We start from the raw sequence: 24,757 nt of genomic DNA, 5'->3' as shown, positions 1-24,757 counted from the left end.
CACTTACTAAGCAAATTGGTTAGTTGAGTGCTCACTGTCTGCAAAACAGGCTAATGATCCTTAGAGAAGTACCATAGGTAATCAATACGATAATCTACATAAAGCTCTGAGCACGTATCTGATATATTGTGAACAAGCAAAATATACGCCAACAGTTAACTTTATGACTAGATTTACCTTGACAGTAAGTTAAAGTTCATCTCTTCTTCCATTGCTCTCTTTATATATACATATAATCAGACTGTCTCCTACACATCATGACTACAGACAAGATAATAAAGTTGGAACAGCATCCCAGCCTAAGCTCTTCATTCGTGACCCCGACAGGTGAAACACCTGTGACCCAGGCTTACAGCCCTGTAATCTGCTAAAATGCTTCCTCTCACTTGGGCTGACTGAATCCACCCCACCATCTACCTTCTTCACCTGTAACAGTGCCCCTGGACCTGGAATAGTCATCCCTTGACCTGGAGTGGTTCCCCATTGACCTGGAAGAGTCCCCCCATCTACCTGGACTAGTCCTCTCATAGACCCAGAGTAGTCCTTCGATGACCAGGAGTAGTCTTTCCCCTTTGGCCTGAAATAGGCCCTCTCCCAGGTCCCACTCTCTGCTGTTCAGCACATCCAGGGCTGGGGCGAGAGTGTGCAGTAAGAATGAGTAAAGGTCCTCAGGGTTTTAACAGTTGGAGACAGATGATATATACAGTGGCTTCAGTTACTTTTCTCTGTATATTTTAGTATTTGAATTTTTAAGTATTTTTTGAGAAGGACGAATATATTTTCTGCATCTGGCAGATTATACTTAAACTGAGGCAAAATATAAAAGCAAGAAAAATTAAGATCACCAATAAGCTTACAAGATGATCCTCTCTTAAGACGAACCATAGAGGGGACAGAAAGTGCTCCCAGGCTGGGTGAGGTGGCTCACGCCTATAATCCCAGCACTTTTGGGAGGCCGAGATGGGTGGATTGCTTGAGCTCAAGGGTTCGAGACCAGCCCAGGCAACCTGGTGGGACCCGCATCTCTACAAAAACTACAAAAATTAGCCAAGCGTGGTGGCTCACACTATAGTACCAGCTCCTTGGGAAGCTGAGGCAGGAAGTTGCTTGAGCTTGGCACGTCAAGGCTGCAGTGAGCTGTGATCATGTCACTGCACTCCAGCCTGGGCAACAGAGTGAGACCTTGTCTCAAGAAAAATAAAAAATTTTTTATGTGCTTCCAGAAGCTGGGCACAGTGGCTCACGCCTGTAATCTCATCATTTTGGGAGGTTGAGGCGGGTGGATCGCTATAGGTCAGGAGTTCAAGACCAGCCTGGCCAACACGGTGAAACCCAGTCTAATACAAAAAATGAACTGCGGGTGGTGACAGGCACCTGTAATCCCAGCTACTGAGGAGGCTGAGGCAGGAGAATCGCTTGACACCAGAAGGCGGAGGTTGCAGTGAGCTGAGATCACACCACTGCACTCCAGCCTGGGCAACAAGAGCAAAACTCCGCCTCCAAAAACAATGAAAAGTGCTTCCAGAAGAGCTGGCTGGGCTGGCCCAGGCTCAGAACGCACGTGGCCCTGTGTGCCCAGGACCTGGCTCTGCGACAGCAGTGAAGACAGGATTCCCTGGAGCACTTTCAGGCTTCATTCTCCTTAATCCCTGACAAGCCTTGAGCCCCAGGACAAGAGTAGACATGTCAGGTAGTTTGCAGTGTGGGGTTCTCATGGGAGAATGGCAGGAGATGGTCGCCTATGATTTATCAGCCAAGAAATCATGGTAAACTATGAGTCGGAAATGGCCCTCAAAATTTAATGATGTAATTTTAGCCATGCAAAAAATCATGTTTCTGTAGCCACACTGAAAACACATCAGGCTTTGCTTACCTGTGACTTCCTCTCTGCTGGCACCCCTGGGTGACCAGATGGCACACGAATTACTTTTTGTGTGTGTATGCTTGACCACTCACTTATTCTCCCAGGCCCAATGATGTGAAAGACCCTGGCCTGAAGGTTATAGAAATACAGAGGCATGTAACCCGTAAGACCAGCTTGTAGGAAGCTTCTATTTCCACAGACATGAATAATCTCACATTGGCCACAGGAAAATGGCTTTCCCTAAACCATTTCTGCCTGCTAGGCCCGAAAGCTCACTCCTCCTAAATGATAACTAGCTGTATCATGGACAGTGATGAGCTCTGAATCCAACAGCGTGGGCAAGCAGCCTGGCTCCATCTGTTGGCTCTTCCCAAAGCTGCCTGTTAGCAGCTAGTTAGTAATCTACCGATGGGAACAACAGGAAACCAACTCTGAGACAAGAGATTTGCCAAGATGAAACTCTAACCAAGAAGCCCACACCAAATCCACAGGTCCCACAAACCACATGAAACCTTCCTACACTGTTATTTTAATGTTGATGTACAGGTCATAAAATTATAGTCCCCACACAGAATTATAGTCTGCACTGGGAAGGACCCTAAGGGCCCTGTCCTACAATCCCATCCCTAAAGAGAGACTCTCTGCAGTTAGGCAGTGAGACATAGGAGGAAATCTTGCAAGGCAAGGAAACTAGGATGGCCCTCTGTAGATGCCTCTTACTGCCCAAGCATTAGTTCTTCCCTAAATTGAGCCCAGCTCTGGCCTTGGCTCTTTTTTTTTGAGATGAAATTTTGCTGTTGCCACCCAGGCTGGAGTGCAATGGTGTGATCTGGGTTCACTGCAACCTGTGAGATTCGAGTGAATTCGCCTGCCTCAGCCTCCTAGTAGCGGGGATTATAGGCACCCACCACCACGCCCAGCTAATTTTTGTAGTTTTAGTACAGGCAGGGTTTCACCGTGTTGGCCAGGCTGGTCTGGAACTCCCAACCTCAGGTGATCCACTCACCTCAGCCTCCCAAAGTGCTGGGATTACAGGCGTGAGCCACTGCACCCAGCTGCCCTTGGCTCTTACCCAGCACCCAGCATGGAGTCTGCACAGACCAGACAGCAATAAATGATGGTATTGATTCTCAATGGAATGCTTGTACCAGGCTAGGCATCTGGGGAAGCCCTATGGTTTGAAGAGACACAGCCCCTGCCCTCAATGAAGTCACAGACAAACAGAAATAGTAAGACCGGAGTAGAGTAACTGAATTTAAATACACAGTAAAAACAGTCAACCAATGCTGAAAACACACAGGATGCTCCAAAGGTACAGTTAGGCCTCAGCCACCCTGTTCTTAAAGCTGCTGTTCTGAGCAGCAAGACAAGGAGAGGTAATAAACAGGAGATAGGGTTTTCTGACTGCTCACAGACGAGCAGAAGAGGGCAACGCCAGTACACCAAAGACAGGGCAAGCCAAGGCGCTTCAGAGGAACGTGCCCCTTCTATGTGGGCCTCCAAATCATGACAGTTTAACAAGCAGACTCTGGACTGCTTGGAGGCAGGTGTCTCTCTGGCCCTAGTCCTTAGTCTTGAATAGCAGCTACCACACGTTTCTTTTTTTAATGTCCCAAATAATTTTAATTGATGGGTACGTCTTCCTAGAAAGTGGAATATTAACACTACTAAGTAGAGAAATACATCATTGCACATCTTCTGCAGCTTCCCTCTGCAAGTCCTCCCCACTCAGTGCAGAATGTAGGGTGGCTGCTGCTCCCACTGAGGATGACAGGGCTTTTCGGAGGTAGTGTTTGCTCAGCTCCCAGCTGCAGTGGGTGGTAGGAGGCACAGCCGGTGCTGGGGGGCGGAGGAGAGCTCTCCACTATTCCAGATACAAAACTGAACAACAAGCCACCTCAGATTTTTGGAAAAGAAGTTGCTTTTGAATCCAACATATAAGCTGATGCTGGGAGCAGGGGCTCACATCTGTAATCCCAACACTTTGGAAGGGAAAGACGGAAGGAATACTTGAGTCCAGAGTTTGAGACCATCCTGGGCAATGTAAAATGTAAAATGTAAAATGAGGGTGAGACCTCATCTTTAAAAAAATACAAAAATTAGCCAGATGTGGTGGCACACATCTGCAGTCGCAGGTACTCGGGAGGCTGAAGTGGGAGGATCACTTGAGCCTGGGAGGTCAAGGCTGCAGTGAGCTGTGATCACACCAGTGCGTTCCAGCCTGGGTGACAGAGCAAGACCATCTCAAAACAAGTAATAATTAATTAAAAAGAAAAATTAAGCTGAGTACGGTGGCATATGTCTGTAGTCCCAGCTACCTGGAAGACTGGGGTGAGACAATCACTTGAACCCAGGAGCTCAAGGTTGCAGTGGGCTACGATTGCCCACTGTACTCTAGCCTAAGTGACTGAGTAAGGCCCTTCTTTTTTTTTTTTTTTTTTTTTGACATGGAGTCTCACTGTACTACCCAGGCTGGAGTGCACTGGCACAAACTTGGCTCACTGTAACCTTCACCTCCCAGGCTCATGCAGTTCTCCTGCCTCAGCCTCCTGGAGTAGCTGGAATTAAGGCACCACACCTGGCTAATTTTTGTATTTTTAGTAGAGATGGGGTTTTGCCATGTTGGCCAGGCTGGTCTCGAACTCCTGACCTCAAGTTATCTACCCACCTCGGCCTCCCAAAGTGCTGGGATTACAGGTGTGAGCCACCATGCCCGGGCAAGACCCTGTCCCTCTTAAATCTAAAAAAAGAAAGAAAGAAAATTTAAAGGGAAGTTCTAGTTAAAAAAGAAATTGAGGACGGGTGCAGTGATTCACGCCTGTAATCCCAGCACTTTGGGAAGCTGAGGCGGGTGGATCCCCTGAGGTCAGGAGTTCCAGGCCAGCCTGGCCAACATGGCAAAACCCCATCTCTACTAAAAATACAAAAATTAGCTGGGTGTGCTGGTGCATGCCTGTAGTCGCAGCTACTCGGAAGGCTGAAGCAGGAGAGAAGCTGGGAGGTGGCAGTTGCAGTAAGCCAAGATTACGACATTGCACTCCAGCCTGGGCGATAGATTGAGACTCCATCTCAAGAAAAAACAAAATAAAATAAACTGAGGGCAGTCACAGCGGCTCACACCTGTAATTCCAGCACTTTGGGAGGCCGAGGTAAGAGGATCACTTGACGCCAGGAGTTCAAGATCAGCCTGGACAACACAGCGAGACCTGTCTCTAAAAAAAATGTAAAAATAGCCTGTAGTCCCAGCTACTCAGGAGGCTGAGGTGGGAGGATCACTTGAGCTTGGGAGATTGAGACTGTGGTGAGTTGTGATCACACCACTGCACTCAGCCTAGGCAACAGAGTGAAACCCTGTCTGGAAGGAAGGAGGGAAATAATTAAACAGCTTAGAATATTGTTAATGTATGGAATCAGGATTCCAGTAAACCACCATGGGTTCTTGTTTTTTCTACTCTTAGGTCATGAATAAACGAGACACCATGGGTTCTTTAACTCACTAGAATGTACTATAGATGGACACACAGAGTTTAAAAGGTGGGACTAGCCCATGCAACCATTCGTTCTTCATTCAACATGTATTTTATTGAGTATGCCTGTTCACCACCACCAAATGGTCTTATCACATTTCAACCTCAGAGACCAAAGGACCAATTCAGTCCCCAGAAGGAAACCAGGCTAAGTGTCTTCCATGAGTGGAGACCCAGCACCAAGGTGAGGTGTGGGGTCTATCCCAGCCTAAGTCTCTTCTGAAGAAACTGAGGCTGTGAGGGTTGAAGGAACCTGCCAGAGTCCACAGCATGGAGCCCAGAGGAGGGAACACAGGGCTCTGAGTCACTACGCAGTGCTGTGCAAAGACATCATATGGAATATATGCTGCCTCAGAGAACTTTCTAAACTCACTCTGGAAGACCCCTAGATCCTTACAAATTCTTGCAATATTTTACATCTTAAGCTTAAAACAACTCTCAAAGTTGGAAACCTAAAATGTACATCTGAGTTAAAAAACTAAAACTAAAACTGTCCTACTAGGGCTTACCTAGTGAGAATGCCCCTCACACAAAGCCAAGGCTTAGGCTCTGGGCAAGGCTTGCTCTTGGGTGCCAACTGCGGGTCTTGAGTTTCGTTAGATCTGAAGCTCAACATTATCCGCTCACTTGGGTGAACAGGATCTGGAGTAAATGAGTCTACTCAACAAATTCTCAGAAACTGATTTATAAGTCAGGGCACCTGTTTATTAATTTATATGGAGAAATGAATCCATTAAAAGACTCAGCTAAAACAGACTCACGGGATTATGGCCTCTACTTGGGGGCCAAAGTAAATAATATGGCTATACCTTCCAGCTGAGTTCTCCATGCAAAACACTGAGCTCAGGATTACTCTGGAGAAAGTGCTAACAAGTCTGTGAAGGAAGAAAGGGAAAAACCCTTAGTCGCACTGAGCAGTACCCAGCACGTCTCTGCTAGTGTTCAGGCATTTTCACTTGTGCACATAACTTAACCATTATGAATAAACTACAAGATGGGTTTTGTCTAATTAATAAAACAAAACTGCGCCAGACACTAGGGTTGTAGGAGCCACCGTCCCTGCCCCCAGAAAACCCCCTGTATATAGGAGACAGACAAGCAGCAACTGGACAGCCACATGACAGCCCAGCAGCAATGAGGGAAAATGACTGGAAGAGGCACCAAACTCAGTGCCTGGGTCTGAGAAGACAGTGGAACCTGTAGTGACGATTCTGTCCATTGAGAGGCTACAGTCCGAGAGTGACACCTGCCACCCCTCATAAATCACACTGCTTCAGGTGCACATCGGAGGCACTGTGACAAATCCCCTCCTCCTAGCTCCATGACAAAGAACTCCTCTGCGGACACCCACACTGCAGCCCTATCTGAATTTCAGCAAACTTCCAGCACTCCCTGCAGTGCCAGCTAACAGATTAGCTTTTTTTTAAAGTGCTTTTGGTGCCTACCAATGAAAAAAGAACCTTTCCTCGGTGCTAGAGAGACCTAAATGATGAGTACGACACAGCCAGTGTACACCCGCACCTCAGGACACAGCCAATTTCAAGGGGAACCAGAGCTCTGCCCACTACTGCCTGTTTGTTTCAGTGAAAAAGGCACAGGAATCTCTGTGCCCACAGGAGGCCACACTGGGGGTGGCCAGGATCTATCTGGTGAGGTCTTCAAGCAGCACCCCATTACTATTGCAGGCTTCATGGATAAAATTCCACCTTTGGGTGCTCTCTCTTGCTTGACCATCTCCCTACACAATTTTTCAACTCAGCTCTTGTGTCCCAACTAACCACAAATCCATAGGAAAATTACTTCTCCCTGGAAGATACAAAACCTGTGTCTGCTTCTTCCTTGAGTCAAGGCGGATGAATATTTGACAACCTATACACCCCATCTGGATGGGATGGCACTTCTCCTCCATACATGCCCCTTACCACAGGGTCTCAGACCAGGAAGCCAGCAAATGAACCCTCTACCCCATCCTCCCAAAGCAGAGGTCATGGGGACCGGGCCACCCTAGCTCACAATGGGCAAGCCCTGGGAAGCAGCCGTGAAAGTCACCCACAAGGGACTCACACAATCATTCTAAATCGCACTTTCCCCACTGAACTTGCACCTACCTCATTCTCCATGGAATACTCCATGTGAAATTCTGTTTGAGGAATTTCTGATTCCTTCTCCTCTGCTGATAGCTACTATGGATTCTCTATTCACTTCTGAATTTGCTGAAAAATATGGCCAGATGTTAGCCCTGCCTCTGAAAAAAACATGACTGAACAGGAAGACGAGAAACCACAGCTTCCTTCTGCAAAGCCACTGAAGCTATTTACAATTTTTTAAAAGTTTAAAAAGCAGGCAGCACCCAGAAACTGTTGGCAAAATCCAAACAGTCTGCACGCACAAAAAAACACAAAGTAAACCAGCTTATTTTCCCTACTCTCCACAGTACGCCAACCCCACAGGCAGCCTCCCTGCACTTCCAGCAGAAACTCTGCAGTCAACTGAAGGACATTAACTTGAAAGTCCACCATTCTGCACATTCCAAGAGCAAAGCCAAACAAGCGGACTGTGCAGAAAGCACTGTGAGGGGCTGCCCTTTCCTGGGGACAACAGGCCATGCTGCTGGTGAAGACCCATGGTACTCGCCTCATAGGAAGGGTGGAAACATGTGACAAGTCTGTTCAAGCCACCATTTGCAGCTCTTGCTCAAAGGCAGCACAATCTTTACAGAGATAACTCCATTCCCAGGTTGGCCTTGGGCAGGGCACACAGGGCTCTATGGTCCGGAGCCCACAGGTGCCTCTACCTGAGTCTGGAGGCACTCTGACATTAAACAGTGTACCTCTGGGCAAGCTCACTTTAACTTCTTTAGGGCAAATTTCCTAATCTAGAAATGGAGAAGCTGGATTTGTTGCTAGTGAAGGCTCTTAGAACTCTGAAAATTCCAGAATCGTTTGCAAATAGGGAAGGCTACTTAATTAAACACTCTGGTTGGCCAGGCGCAGTAGCTCACACCTGTAATCCCAGCACTTTAGGAAGCCAAGGTGGGTGGATCACCTGAGGTCAGGAGTTCAAGACCAGCCTGGCCAAAGTGGTGAAACGCTGTCTCTACTAAAAATACAAAAATTAGCCAGGCATGATGATGTAATCTCAGGTACTTGGGAGGCTGAGGCAAGAGAATCACTTGAACCTGGGAGGCAGAGGTTGCAGTGAGCTGAGATCTCGCCATTGCACTCCAGCCTGGGCAACAAAAGCAAAACTCCATCCCAAAAAAACAAAACTGGTTAGAGTGACTATATCCACAGATCAATAAATAAACATATCAATTACAATGTTTTAAATATTAGGTTGAACAATCAAAGTGCTGATTTTCAACAGGAGTGAGATGCAGAAAGAGATGCCACTCAGCTGAGCAGCCTCACCCCTATTTTGGCTACTGCAGGGAGGGGAAGGGTTCCAGGGAAACAGACATAACTAAAAAGAAAACCCACAGGCAATGAACACTAGTCAACCCCAACCTTCCTTTACAAACACAATGATCCCTATGGTCAGCATGAGAGAGAAAAGCCAAAGAGAAAACGGGAAGAGACAGGCAGGAGAGCCTACATTCTAACTAGTATACTTAGAGACACTTGAGAAGAACTGCATCCATAAAATAAGACTAGACAGCTATGAAAAAGAGAGAACAGAGAACAAGATACCTTAGAAATTAGAAACATGATGGCCAACACTAAAAATTCACTAGAATAATAACAAGGATGTAGCTGAAAGCCTCAAAAATGATGTGAAGGAGAACTGTGGGGTTGGCCAATGTGGGCTGGCTGCTGGTGGCCACAATTGCAAATGTTTTACAAATGAACATCTGCCACCAATTCGATAAAGGGAATCACCAACTTTGAACACTGATTAAGCAAAAATGTTAGCCCCCAAAGAGAATTCCATTCTCAGTAGCAGAACCATATTACAAAAAATTACACTCAATTATTATACTTTGAATTTCATCAATAAAAAATTTACAAAAATTTGCTTTCTCTCTTATTTAAGTACCTACTGAATGTCCTCAATTTTGCTCCTCGGCCCACACAGCCTAAAATATTTACTACCTGGTCCTTTACATGAAGTTTGCCAACCCTGTCCTAGAACATACAGTGAAAAGATAAAAAGTTTAATGTGAGAAAAATTAAAGGCCACAGAAGCTAGGTCCATCGAGTCTAACAGTTTCCTAAAACAACAATAAGAACAGGCAGAATCAAAGAGGGACACAAATATCAGAAGACAACACTAATGGACTCAACTCTATAGACAGAAAAAGCACAATAATAAGTGGGCTAAATGTAGCCTGGGCACGGTGGCTCACACCTGTAACCCCAGCACTTTGGGAGGCCAAGGTGGGTGGATCACGAGGTCAGGAGTTCGAGACCAGCCTGGCCAAGATGGTGAAACCCCTGTCTCTACTAAAAATACAAAAATTAGCCAGGCGTGGTGGCAGGCACCTGTAATCCCAGCTACTTGGGAGTCTGAGGCAGGAGAATCCTTGAACCCAGGAGGCAGAGGTTGCAGTGAGTCGAGGTCGTGCCACTGCACTCTAGCCTAGGTGACAGAGCAAGACTCTGTCTCAAAAAAAAAAATAGTAGGCTGAATATAAGAGACAAATCCTGAACACTTAGACTCATCTTCATAAAACTGCAGAATTTCAAGAGAAACTTAAAGTTTCCAATAAGAAAATGTAAGAAGAATACCTATAAAAACAGTAAGACTCAGATGAACATCAGATGTATCATGATAAAGGGGAATATGGTAAACCCTTTAAAAATCTGTGGGGAAATTACTTTAAAATCTGAAAGATAATTTAAAAACAAAATGTCAGCTGAGTGTGGTGGCTCACACCTGCAATCCCAGCACTTTGAGAGGCCAAGGTGGGCGGATCATGAAGTCAGGAGTTTGAGACCAGCCTGACCAACATGGTGAAACCCTGTCTCTACTAAAAATACAAAAATTAACAGGACATGGTGGCACACACCTGTAGTCCCAGCTACTCAGGAGGGTGAGGCAGCAGAATCACTTGAACCTGGGGGGTGGAGGTCGCAGTGAGCTGAGATCGCACCACTGCACTCCAGCCTGAGCAATAGAGCAAGACTCCGTCTCAAAAAAAAAAAAAAAAAATGTCAGTTAAGATGAAGGCAAAATATTTTCCCACTTGCAGTCCTTGGGATCTTTACACCCTACAAACCCCTTTAGGAAAACATACTAGAGGATATATACTCCCAGCCTTTTTCTTTAAATAGGATCCAAGAGAGAAAAAGATGTGGACTCCAAAAAATTGTGGAACCAACCCAGGAAGCAAAGAAAAGAAATCCCAGGTTGACAATGACAGTTGTTCAATAAGCAAACAAAGGAATATCTAGAAGATTCCATTATGTAAACCAACAGCCTAGAAGTTCTTGATGATAAAAACATGTTTCTTGGCCCTTGACCAAGGGCTGGCCTGGACATGCAGAGATGCAACTCCACAATGTCTGTATGTAATCATTTAATGTTTGACTGACTGGAATGGTGACACCAGAGATTATCATCAGCTGAAGAGGCTTTGCTGAACATTATAATCAGCTGAAGAGTTTGCTGAACTGGCTACTCAAAAATCTGGAAAATTTATACTTTAGGTATAAGGAAAACACCCAGAACTAAATTCAAAACCGATACAGAGCCATCAAAATATGATTAAACAAAGATGCACCGGACAAAAAAAGATTTCCCAGTAATCTCACTACCTGCCATAATAAAACTGAATCTCATTCACAGTAACAGGGCATTCTCTAGAAAAAGGCTGAGTAAACTCTACCACACAGGCAAGCCACCTGTTTCTGTAAATAAAGTTTTTTGTTTGCTTTTTTGAGACAGCATGTCGCTGTTACTCAGGCTGGAGTGTAGTGGCGCGATCTCAGCACACCGCAACCTCCGCCTCCCAGGTTCAAGCAATTCTCCTGCCTCAACCTTCCATGTAACTGGGATTACAACCACGCCCGGCTAATTTTTTTTATTTTTAGTAGAGACGGAGTTTCACCATGTTGGCCAGGCTGGTCTTGATCTCCTGATCTCAGGTGATCCAGCCATCTTGGCCTCCCAAAGTGTTGGGATTACAGGTGTGAGCCACCACACCCAGTCATAAATACAGTTGTAGTATAACATTTTTAAAAAGATGTTTGGGTGTGGTCCTCACTTAAGTGGAAGCTAAGCTATAGGTACACAGAGGCATACAGAGTGATATAATGGACACTGGAGACTCAGAAAGGGAGAGTCGGAGGGAGGTGAGGAATGAAAAATTACCTACTAGGTACAATGTACACTCTCTGGGTAATGGGTACACCAAAACTCCAGACTTGCCGGGAGCTGTGCTCATGCCTGTAACTCCAGCACTTTGGGAGGCCGAGGCAGGTGGATCATTTGAGCTCTGGAGTACAAGACTAGCCTGGCCAACATGGTGAAACCCTGTCTCTACTAAAAAATACAAATATTAGCCAGGCGTGGTGATGAGCACCTGTAATCCCAGCTACTCAAGAGGCTGAGGCAGAAGAATCGTTTGAGCCCAGGAGGTGGAGGTTGCAGTGAGCCGAGATTGTGCCACTGCACTCCAGCCTGGGTGACAGAATGAGACTCTGTCTCAAAAAATAAAATAAAAAGCAAGACTTCATCACTATACAGTTCACCCATGTAACCAAAAATCACTTGGACCCCTAAAGCAACTGAAACTATTTTTTAATTTAATGTTTCTTTTGAAAGAAAAAGAAAAGCAATTTATCAGAAACTCTAAAGAAACGAAAAAGTTGGTCCAAAAAAATAAATGATCCCCACATGAAATGCACTAAAATGTGGCCTAATTCTGAACACCAAACACAGCACAAATCAATAGTCTCCATTTGTTCTCACGGCTTGACATTCACCTTCCAAAGTACAGATTTTGTGGCAAAAAAACCCATATATACCCCCTCACTTACTGTAACCATACTACTTGAAATCCAGTTCAGACTATAAAAGTCCTAGGTGTGCTCACTGCTATTAAACTGTCATTGCTCCCAGGTGTTTTCCATACAGATCGCTAAGAAATACCTGACAGCTCTAATTCAAAATGAATCTAGCAGAATTTTTCCTTAAGTTCTTCAACTTTATACTTGTATCCTTTAAATCCTTACATGAAAAAAGGTTGCTACCTACATGGTTGATTTCAGGTGCCACTAATGAATCATAACCCACAGTTTGCAAAACTATGACAGCTTCAACAGTGTTGCAGCCATGCAAGGCAACAGCAGAAATAGCAACCCCACCTTCCTTCCCCCTCCTTTCCCCTCTTCTTCCTCATCCTCCTCCCTGGCTCTTCCTCCCCTGGCCCATTCTCCTCCTACTACTCCCCTGCCACATCTCACTCACTCTGCAAACCAGACTTCCGCAGGCAGGCCCAGGGGACAAGATGGTGCTTGGTGCATTCGTTCATTCATTTATTATTCATATTATTATTCTGAGACGGAGTCTTGCTATGTCACCCAGATTGGAGTGCAGTGGCACAATCTCAGCTCACTGAAACCTTCACCTCCTGGGTTCAAGCAATTCTCCCTGCCTCAGCCTCCTGAGTAGCTGGGATTACAGGCATGTGCCACCACACCCGACTAATTTTTGTATTTTTAGTAGAGACATGAGTTTACCATGTTGGTCAGGCTGGTCTCGAACTCCTGACCTCAGGCCATCCGTCCGCCTTGGCCTCCCAAAGTGCTGGAATTATAGGCGTGAGCCACCATTACCGGCCTGTTATTTTTATTTTTTAGAGAAAGGGTCTCACTCCATCACCCAGGCTGCAATGCAGTGGCACAATAATGGCTCACTGCAGTCTCTAACTCCTAGGCTCAAACCATCCTCCTGCCTCAGCCTCATGAGTAGGCTGGGACTACAGGCACATCACCACACCTGGCTTTGGCATAACAACTTCAAATCCATGTGATCTCTGCCCTTCTGACACAGCACTCAATGTTCTCCACCTCATGAGCCACCCTCAGACAGTGAGGGAGATTCCGGCAGGGAGTGACAGCTCCCCAGAAAGCTCTTTACACAGTGAGCACTAAGCGAGTGTTTTAAATAAACAATACCAAGGTAAAAAGACTGTAATAGCACTGTAAACACAGAAAAGCGTTACAGAAACAGGAAAGCAACGCAAAAGACTCTAATAATAGTTGTTTCTAGTGGGCACAGAGTTTTTCAAATATTTTGCTATTTTTTCTGAGATGTAAATGTATTTTTTAGTAAAAAAAAAAAAATTAAGTTCATTTTGGAAAATATCCAAAATTTTTAGCAAATACCACTTTCACCTAATAAAATTGTTCTCTTGAGAGGTGGATAAAGAAAAAAAGAATAGGCCAGGCACAGTGGCTCACACCTGTAATCCCAACACTTTGGGAGGCTGAGGTGGGCAGATCACAAGGGCAGACGTTCTAGACGGCTTGGCCAACATAGTGAAACCCGTCTCTACTAAAAATACAAAAATTAGCTGGGCATGTTGGCGCACCCCTGTGGTCCCAGCTACTGAGGAGGCTGAAGCAGGAGAATCACTTGAACCCAGGAGGTGGAGAGGTTTTGGTGAGCTGAGATCATGCCACTGCACTTCAGCCCAAGCAAAAGAGCATGACTCTGTCTCAAAATTTAAAAAAAGAAAGAAAAGAATAAACCTTGGTTCTACTATAGAGAACAATTTGTTAACAGCTACTAAAATTACAAATGCACATATGCTTTCCCAGCAATTGCACTTTCAAGAATTAATCCTACAGATGCATTATATACACGGCAGGTTGGAAGATTAATTGCTTCATTATTTGTTAAGCAAAATGACAACCTAATAATAGTCCATAGGAGAACTGCTGTTTAAATATGGTAGCCCATAGATAAAAATGCCATTCCACCCAAAGAAAAATAAAGAAACTATATATCTATAATGAAGAATCTCCAAAACACGCTGTCAAGAAAAAATAAACCCAAAGAAGTTCTTATTCCCATAAGAGAGGAGTAGACTGTATCAAAATAACTCTCACAGAGTGAGATTATGAACTCTAGATAAAATGTGAAAAGCAATCTTCTGAAGGCACTGGAGATAAACAAGAAATAAAAAAGGAACTTGGAATTTACATGACCCTTGAAAGAAGGGAACATCATTGGGCAAGATCCACTTTTATATTTCTTTACTCTTGAGAGTACACCCTAGTCTGAGAGGAGTGGAGCAGAGAAAAAAAGTTAGAATTTTACTGGCCTGAGGGGTTAAAGAAGGATTTGAGACTGCTAAAGAAGCCAGAAATTGAGAGGGAAATCTAGGAAAGGAAGGACCCATTAAAAAGTAACCAAGGTCTGAATATAAGGTCCCCTCAAATCTGTGGCTGAACCCTGAACTGCATAAGTGGGGGTGAGACTCCCAAAAGCCCAGAAAGGACACAATAGCTTGAAGGTTGAGGAGCTGAGCTGATTGATGGCTGGGCACGGGGGCTCACGCCTGTAATCCCAGCACTCTGGGCAGCCAAGGCAGGATGATCATTTGAGGTCAGAAGTTTGAAACCAGCCTGGGCAACACAGTGAGACCCCATTTCTAAAAAAAATTAAAATCAGCCAGATGGCACATGCCTATAGTCCTAGCTACTTGGGAAGCTAAGGTGAGAAAACTGCTTGAGCCCAAAAGGTTAGGGTCACAGGAAATTACGATCACACCACTGCACTACAACCTGGGTGACAGAGCAAGATCTGTCTCAACAACAACAAAAAAAGCTGAGATTTTAGCTTTCCCTAGCTGCTGGGTAGATGAGAGTTTGGAGTTCAAGTCTTGCCTTGAGGCTATCCATCTGAAATGCCACAAGGGCCACATCACAGGAGTAAAAAGTACATTCCAGGACTAAGAGGTTTCACCCTAACAGTAAGGACAAAGATCAAAACTGATCTACCACAACAAATTGTAAAACCCGGCCAGGTGCAGGAAGACAGCTTGAGGCCAGGAGCTCAAGACCAGCCTGGGCAACATACTGAGAATCCACCTCTATAAAAAAATTTTTTTCATTAGCCAGGCACAGTGGCGCATGCCTGTAGTCCCAGCTACTGAAGAGGCTGAGATGGGAGGATGGCTTGAGCCTGAGGCAGAGGTTGCAGTGAGCTGAAAATCGTGCCACGGCACTCCAGCCTGAGCAGAGTAGACCCTGTCTCAAAAAAAAAAAAAAAAAAAACAGTGGCCGGGCACGGTGACTCACGCCTATAATCCCAGCACTTTGGGAGGCCGAGGCAGGTGGATCATGAGGTCAAGAGATCGAGACCATCCTGGTCAACAAGGTGAAACCCCGTCTCTACTAAAAATACAAAAATTAGCTGGGCATAGTGGCACACGCCTGTAGTCCCAGCTACTCGGGAGGCTGAGAGAGGAGAATTGCTTGAACCCAGGAAGCAGGGGTTGCAGTGAGCCGAGATCGAACCATTGCACTCCAGCCTGGGTAACAAGAGCAAAACTCTGTCTCAAAACAAACAAACAAAAAAAAGGTCAGCCATGGTGGCTCATGCCTGTAATCCTGGCACTTGGGGAGGCCAAGGCAAGTGGATTACCTGAGGTCAGGAGTTCGAGACCTGCCTGGCCAACATGGCAAAATGACATCTCTACTAAAAATACAAAACGTAGCCATGTGTTGTGGCTCATGCCTGTAATCCCAGCAACTTGGGAGACTGAGGCAGGAGAATCACTTGAATCGAGAGGCGGAGGTTACAGTGAGCTGAGATTGCACTCCAGCCTGGGGGACAGAGCAATACTCCATCTCAAAAAAAAAAAAAAAAAAGAAAAACTCAGTCAGGTGCAATTGCTCACACCTGTAATCCCAGCACTTTGGGAGGCTGAGGCAGGCACATCACCTGAGTTCGGGAGTTCAAGATCAACCTGACCAACATGGAGAAACCCTGTCTCTACTAAAAATACAAAACTAGCCAGGCGTTGATGATGCATGACTGTAATCTCGGCTACTCGGGAGGCTGAGGCAGGAGAACTGCTTGAACCCAGGAGACAGATGTTGTGGTGAGCCGAGATCATGCCACTGCACTCCAGCCTAGGCAACAAGAGAGAAATTCCGTCTCAAAAAAAGAAAACTCAGTGAATCCCAAGCATCATAAATACAAACATATCCATACTAAACACATCATAAACCAACTGCTGAAAATCAAGTATAAAGAAATTCTTGAACTTGTCAAAGAAAAGACATTCAAATATGACAAAAATGACAGATAACTTCTCAAGTGAAACAATGGATCCCAGAAAGTAATGAATCTACATCTTTAAAATGCTGAAAGAGGCTGGGCATGATAGCTCATAACTTGGGAGGCTCAGGCGGGCAGATCACTGGAGATCAGAAGTTGAAGACAGCCTGGCCAACATGGTGAAACCCTGTTGCTACTAAAAATAAAATAAAATAAAAATAGCTGGGTATGGAGGTGTGTGCCTATAGTCCCAACTACCTAGGAGGCTGAGGCAGGAGAATCACTTGAACCAAGGAGGTGGAGGTTGCAGTGAGCCAAGATCGCACACTGCACTCCAGCCTGGGTGACAAAGCGAGACTCTATCTCAGAAAAAAAAAAAAAAATGCAGAAAGAAAACAGTCAACCTAGAATTCCATATCCTATAAAATAGAGGTCCCCAAGCCCCAGGCCACACAGACTGGTCTAGGTCCATGGCCTGTTAGGAACCAGGCCGTACACAGCAGGAGGTGAGCAGAGGGCCAGCAAGCATTACCCCGAGCCCCACCTCCTGACAGAGTGGGCTGCATTAGATTCTCACAGGAACACAAACCCTGAACCCCCACTGAAGGGATCTATGCTGTGTGGTCCTTATGAGAATCTAATGCCTGATGATCTGAAGTGGAACAGTTTCATCCCAAAACCTTTTCCCCACTCCAGTCTATGGAAAAACTGTCTTCCACAAAACTGGTCCCTGGTGCCAGAAAGGTTGGGGACTACTGCTATAAAACTATCCTTCAAAAATAAAGACAAAATAAAGATATTCTCAGAAAATAAAAGGTGAAACAATGTGTCAGACCTACACCATGAAAAATTCTAAGCAAGGTCTTCAGGCTAAGAACTAAAAATAAAATCTTAAACACCCCAACTGATTGAACAAAGCCAGTTTTGGCCAAGGGGACCCCAAAGAAACCTTAAAAACTGAGTTCCCAGCCACAACAAGATGGGAGGGTAGGCACACCTCATTATATTTCTTCCCTTTTGCAGTTTAGACACAACTAACCACCATTAATGTTAAAATAGAGAACATAAAACTGACAGAATGGACTTTGTGGCAATAAAATAACAAATTACAAACGAGACCTAAGACCTTTGGTCACACAGTCCTACTTTTTTTTTTTTTTTTTGAGATGGAGTCTTGCCTGTAGCCCAGGCTGGAGTGCAGTGGTGCCATCTTAGCTCACTGCAACCCCTGCCTCCTGGATTCAAGCGATTCTCCTTCCTTAGCCTTCAACTAACTGGGACTACAAGCACATACCATCACGCCGAGCTAATATTTGTAGTTTTAGTAGAGACGGGGTTTCACCATGTTGGCCAGGATGGTCTTAATCCCTTGACCTCCTGATCTGCCCTCCGCAGCCTCCCAAAGTGCCGAGATTACACATGCCAGCCACCATACCCAGCCACACAGCCCTACTTTTTTTTTTTTTTTGAGACGGAGTCTGGCTCTGTCGCCCAGGCTGGAATGCAGTGGCACGATCTGGGCTCACTGCAACCTCCGCCTCCCAGGTTCAAGCAATTCTCCTGCCTCAGCCTACCGAGTAGCTGGGATTACAGGCACCCACGACAAGGTCCAGCTAATTTTTTGTATTTTTAGTAAAGATGGAGTTTCACGGTGTTGGTCAGGCTGGTATCAAACTCCTGACCTCATGATCACCCACCTTGGCCTCCCAAAGTGCTGGGATTACAAGCATAAGCCACCACATCTGGCCCACAGTCCTACTCTTAAAGATAACTCTGTTCCAACTGCCACAGGTTTCTGTCTAGCTGTCAAACAAGCACTGTCCTGGATAAGCAATAGGAAAACAATTGCAGCTCACTACCAGATGCTAACTGACCTCCTGTTCCACAAGCCAAAACTACAGCTGTGACTAGATAAGACTGACTTCAGTAACTCTCTCCTGACAAGACAACCAACCATGAACTGGTTCTAGCCAGTTTACGGAGGCTGTGTACTTGAGTGCCCTGTTATCCTTGCTTCACCTTTTGAGGTACGCAGCCTGATTATAATATATTTAAATGTTGTCTCCACCCCAAAGTGAACATGGAATACAAACATGCCTGTCAAGAAAAGTAACTGTCAGGTACTACACTTAGTATTTGGGTGATGAAATAATCTATACACCAAACCCCCATAAGAGAAGTTTACATATATAACAAACCTGTACATGTACCCCTGAACCTAAAAGTTCTTTAGACATGCATGTTTGGGCCAAGCGTGGTGACTCATGCCTGTAATCCCAGCACTTTGGGAGGCTGAGGTGGTCGGATCACCTGAGGTCAGGAGTTCGAAACCAACCTCACCAGTGTGGTGAAACCCCGTCTCTGCTAAAACACAAAAATTAGGCCAGCTGTGGTGGCTCACACCTGTAATCCTAGCACTTTGGGAGGCCGAGGCAGGCAGATTACTTGAGGCCAGGAGTTTGAGATCAGCCTGGTTAACACGGTGAAACCTGTCTCTACTAAAAACAGAAAAATGTGCCAGTTGTGGAGGTGGGTGCCTGTAATCCCAGCTACTCGGGAGGCTGACAGGAGAATCACTTGAACCTGGGAGGTCAAGGATGCAGTGAACTGAGATCGTGCCACTGTACTCCAGCTTGGGTGACAAGAGCAAAATTCCGTCTCAAAAAATAAAACAATAAAATAAAATGCATGTCTGGCTTCTTCTCCAAGAAAACACCAAATGGTGGATGGCGCTGGTGCAGCCAGGGGGCCCAGAGGCCCCAAGGGCACTGGCATAGAGAACTGTGGTGGCTTCCCCAGAGGTTTCAGCAGTGGCATCTGGGGCCAAGGTCACAGCCGTTGACCAGGCCGGAGTCAAGGCCAAGGCCATGGAGCTTGCAAAGGCAAGGCCAAGGATAAGGAGTGGATGCCCATCACCAAGCTGAACTGCCTGGTCAAGGACATGAAGATCAAATCCCTGGAGGAGATCTATCTCTTCTCCTTGACCATCAAGGAATGTGAGCTCACTGACTTTTTCCTTGGGGGCCTCTCTCAAGAAAGAGAGTTTGAAGATTATGCCGGTATGAACCAGACCCGTGCTGGCCAGCATACCAGGTTCAAGGCGTTGTTGGCACTGGGGACCACAAACGCCATGCTGGTCTGGGTTTTAAGTGCTCCAAGGAGGTGGCCACTGCCATCCACAAGGCCATCATCCTGGCCAAGCTCTCCATTGTCCCCGGGCAGAGGCTACTGAAGGAACAAGATTGGTAAGCCCCCCACCATCCCTTCCAAGGTGACAGGCTGCTGAGGCTCTGTCCTGGTGTACCTCATCCCCGCACCCAGGGGCACTGACATAGTCTTGGCACCTGTGCCCAAGAAACTGCTCTTGATGGCTGGTATGGATGACTGCTACACCTCAGCCAGGGGCTGCACTGCCACCCTAGGTAACTTCACCAAGTCCACCTCTAAGACCTATAGCTACCTGACCGCTGACCTTTGGAAGGAGACTGTATTCACCCAGTCTCCCTAACAGGAATTCACGGACCACCTCATCAAGATCCACACCAGAGTCTCCGTGCAGAGGACCCAGGCTCCAGCTGTGGCTACAACATAGGGTTTTTATACAAGAAAAATAAAATGAATTAACCCTGGGGAAAAAAAAAAGCATGTCTGTTCAGTACACATGCATCAGGACCCCCCCAGCCATGAATATTCATAACTCCTCCTATAACCTGTTGAATATACAAACTCGGTCAACCCATTCAGCACAAATTTCTGTTCCAAATCCTCCTCCTCCTCTGACCTGCCTACCTTTCAGACTCTGCCAAAGGCTAGCCTTTCCAGCCTGTGGGATGGCCAGCCCCCTTTGTAAGAAATAAAGTATCCTTTCCAAATATGTAGATCTCTTGAATTTTAAGTTGACAAGTCCAAACGTAAATTATTCCAGGTGGAAATATTCCAGAGGAATGATAAACAGAGGAATAAATAGAAAAGATCAATATTTTTCTTTTTTTTTTTTTTTAAGTCAAATTGTGGTTTTCCCTTTGTTTACAGGATGAGGGGGATGAGGAATGGGAGCGGTATCAGTGTGGCAAGCTGAAGAGGGCAGAATGCCAGGGCCCAGCAATGGGTCAGCATGTATGTCAAGGACAAGACAAGAAGCATGTCCAGAGATGAGCTCTCCAACTGGCCTTTATCCCTTGTCTTCTCACTATCCCTTCCCCTTCCTCAGGGCCGCACTTTCGGCCAGTGATGTCCACAATGTCCATGGCCAGTTCTGGATTGGCACAGGTGCAGGAGGATTAGGGCAGGCATGTCTGGAACCAACTCTGGCTCAACATGCAAGACATGGGGAAACCGAGCTAGCCAAGCCCACTTTAAGCCAATGTGTTCCGCAGGGCCCAGGAACAGCACAGTCAGGGCTGAGCTGCGTAACTGGCCTTTTCCCTTTTTTCATCCTCACTTCCCCCACCCTTTCATCAAACCCAAGCTTTTGGCCGGTGAACCCAGGAAGGGGAAGGGAATATTTCTTAGTTCAGCTTCAGGACAGCATGCCCAGCAGCAGACTGTGGGGAGGGAACAGTGGCATGTCTTCAGCTGAGTCTGGCTGGCACAGCTAGGAGTACTGACCTATAGGGAGACTAAGCAAAGGGCAAATACACCGAAGAAAACAGGAACCAGGTTTCTCACTGTTGGAAAAGCAAGGTATGAATGTAGCCTCCGCCTTCTGAGTTCAAGTGATTCCCCTGCCTCGGCCTCCCACGTATCTGGGACTACAGGTACATGCCACCACATCTGGCTAATTTTTTGCATTTCAGTAGAGATGGGGTTTCACCATGTTGAGGTTTCACCAGAGCCAGGATGGTCTCAATCTCCTGACCTCATGATCCACCCGCCTCGGCCTCCCAAAGTGTTGGGATTACAGGCACGAGCCACCACACCCAGCCTGAACTCTAATTTTTAATACATAAATAGATCCAAAAAAGAAGGATGCTTGTGTATGTAAACTTCCCCAGCTCTGCCTGCTAAGAGAACCTAGAAAAAAAAACACCTTAGTAGCAATGAGCACATCTACCGAACAGACCTTGGTCTCCAAATACCATTTCCACTAAAAGCAAGAAGGACTCCTTAGCCAACTGCCTGGTTCCAGGCCTGGGACAGGGAAAAATAAGATTAGCCTAAAACATCTTATTTTAGCAAATGTAAAAAAGTGTTCAAAGAGGCTGGGTGAGGTGGCTCATGCCTATAATCCCAGCACTTTGGGAGGCCGATGCGGGTGGATCATGAGGTCAGGAGATCAAGACCATCCAGGCCAACATGGTGAAACCCCGTCTCTACTAAAAATACAAAAAACTTAGCCGGGCATAGCGGCACACACCTGTAGTCCCAGCTACTCGGGAGGCTGAGGCAGGAGAATTGCTTGAACCCAGGAGGCGGAGATTGCAGTGAGCTGAGATCGCACCACTGCACTACAGCCTGGGCGACAGTGAGAGACTATGTCTCAAATAAAAAAAAGAAAGTGTTGAAAAAACAAGAAGGATGAGAAGGACTTGTCAAAAAGATGCCAGATGTACAACATGTATATTCTTGGTGCTATTAAACTGTACACTTAAAAATGGTTAAGACTGGCCAGGTGTGGTAGTTCAGTCCCGGAATCCCAGCACTTGGGAGGCCGAGGTGGGAGGATAGCCTGAGCCCAGGAGTTCAAGAGTAGCCTGGGGAACATGGCCAAAAAAAAGATTAAGACAGTAAATTTTGTTACATGTTTGTTTTTTCACTGAAATTAAAAATTAAAATAAAAGGCTGGGCGTGGTGGATCACGCCTGTAATCCAAGCACTTTGGAGGCCAAGGCAGGCAGATCACCTGAGGTCAGAAGTTCAAGACCAGCCTGACCAACATGGTGAAACCCCGTCTTTAAAAAAAAAAAGGCAAGGAAAAAAAAGACACCACAGCCAGCTTCAAGTGGTTCCCACTGGCTGAGTTTCGGACAATTTGAGCTTCAAAATAAATAAGGATACTAGAGGACTGCAGTCTTGCAAGTAAAGTAAGAAGAAATAAGAATTTTAAAATGAAGAAACTTGGCAACACTATCTTAACCAAGTAACCACAGTTAACATCACCAACATGGGACAAATCGACATAATTTTCCCTGATATGATGCCATGAGAAGAATACATGGTCTCTGTGGCAGTCCTACCAAAAATACTAAAGTCATGAAAACAGACCCAACTGAGGGACATTCTACTAAGTAACTGCCCCATAATCTTCAAAAATATCAATCATCAAAGACAAGAAAGGACTAGGAACCAATTCAGATTCAAAGAGCCTAAAGAGACATTCAAACCAAATGCAACACATAATCCTGCATCTATAAAATCTATGAATCCTAGAGCTATATGAAGAAGGTATCATAAAAATCAGCAAGTCTGGGTGGGGTCATGAATTATGCAGCAAGATGGAATGGATGTCAATTCCCTGATTTCAATGGTGTCAGAATGGTGAGGTTAGAGTCCCCTTGTACCGAAGAAGGTACAGTTGAAGTGTTAAAGGGTCACAGACATTATATCTATAGTTCTACTGTATATTCTTTTTTTTGAGAGAGAGTCTTGCATTGTTGCCCGGGGTGGAGTGCAATGGCGTGATCTTGGCTCCCCAAAACCTCCGCCTCCTGGGTTCAAGCGATTCTCCTGCCTCAGCCTTCCACTGGGATTACAAGTGCACAGCACCACACCTTGCTAATTTTTTGTATTTTTAGTAGAAATGGTGTTTCACTATGTTGGCCAGACTGGTCTCAAATTCCTGACCTCGTGATCCGGCCACCTCAGCCTCCCAAAGTACTGGGATTACAGGTGTGAGCCACCACACCTGGTCTACAGTTTATTCTTAATGGTTCAGAAACGTTAAAACTTGAGGTATTTGGGTGGAAGGTATATGGGTGCTCTGTGTCCTCTGTATATACTCTGCCTGATTTATATCTACTACGTATATATATATTTGAATCATTTCAATATAAAAAGGTGAAAAGTCTATTGTTTCAAGCAAAAAAAATGTAATGTAAGATTTATAACATGTATAGAAAAAAATATGGCCAGGCACAGTAGCTCACATCTGTAATCCCAGCACTTTGGGAGGCCGAAGCAGGTGGACCACACGAGGTTGGGAGTTTGAGACCAGTCTGACCAACAGGGAGAAACCCTGTCTCTACTAAAAATACAAAATTAGCCGGGCATGGTAGCACATGACTGCAATCCCACTACTCAGGAGGCTGAGGCAGAAGAATTGCTAGAACCTGGGAGGCAGAGGTTGCAGTGAGCAGAGATTGTACCACTGTACTCCAGCCTGGGCAACAAGAGCCAAACTCTGTCTTGATCTCTCTCTCTCTTTTTTTTTTTTTTGAGACAGAGCCTCGCTTTGTCGCCAGACTGGAGTGCAGTGGCACGATCTCAGCTCACTGCAACCTCCGTCTCCCAGCTTCAAGCGATTCTCCTTCCTCAGCCTCCCAAGTAGCTGGGACTATAGGCACACATCACCACACCCAGCTAATGTTTTATTTTTAGTAGAGACAGGGTTTCTCCATGTTGGCAAGGATGGTCTCTATCTCTCAACCTCATGATCTGCCCGCCTCAGCCTCCCACAGTGCTAGGATTACAAGCACGAGACACCGTGCCCGGCAGAAACTCCGTCTCAAAAAAAAAAAAAAAAAAAAGAAAAAAATTTATGCCCCAAAGTGTGCAAATAACAGGAGGGAGTACAAATGGAATGATACTGCTGACAGGTTCTTACACTATACAAGAAAGAAATGATACAACATTCATAGACACTAATCTGTGACAAGATATGGATATATATAGTAATATCTAGAGGAGTTACAGCAAAAAAGCCAGTAGAAATAGAACAGAGTTAAAAATACTCAACCTTATACCTATTAATCATCTCTGCCTACAATAATAAAAAAGAAAAATAAATACTCAACCAAAAAGGAGAAACAAAGGAAGAAAGCACAAAGGGAAAGAGAAAACAAAAAGCAAAATGACAGACTTAAACACAATAATATCAATTATTATATTAAATGTAAACTTCACAGACCAACAGCCAATATCATACTGAATGGGCAAAAACTGGAAGCATTCCCTTTGAAATCCGGCACTAGAC

General features: G+C 45.5%; 1 protein-coding gene across 4 annotated transcripts in view; it reads right to left on the bottom strand.

Moving 5' to 3' along the window:
• CCM2 (CCM2 scaffold protein) overlaps positions 1 to 24,757 on the bottom strand; it is a 76,620-nt gene that overhangs the window by 36,852 nt on the left and 15,011 nt on the right. The window contains exon 1 of one of the 4 annotated variants that reach the window (XM_078342387.1): positions 7,500 to 7,597. The exons of the other annotated variants lie outside the window; for them this stretch is intronic. Within the exon in view, the coding sequence (XP_078198513.1) occupies positions 7,500 to 7,523 (24 nt within the window). The 5' untranslated portion in view covers positions 7,524 to 7,597. Of the gene's footprint in view, positions 1 to 7,499; positions 7,598 to 24,757 lie in introns of those variants that run through there. 4 annotated transcript variants of the gene reach the window in all.

Source organism: Callithrix jacchus, chromosome 11 (genome assembly GCF_049354715.1).
Source record: "Callithrix jacchus isolate 240 chromosome 11, calJac240_pri, whole genome shotgun sequence".
NCBI classification, from domain to species: Eukaryota; Metazoa; Chordata; class Mammalia; order Primates; family Cebidae; genus Callithrix; species Callithrix jacchus.
The sequence above is the reverse complement of the archived record's forward strand: the minus strand, read 5'-3'. Positions and strand labels throughout refer to the sequence as shown.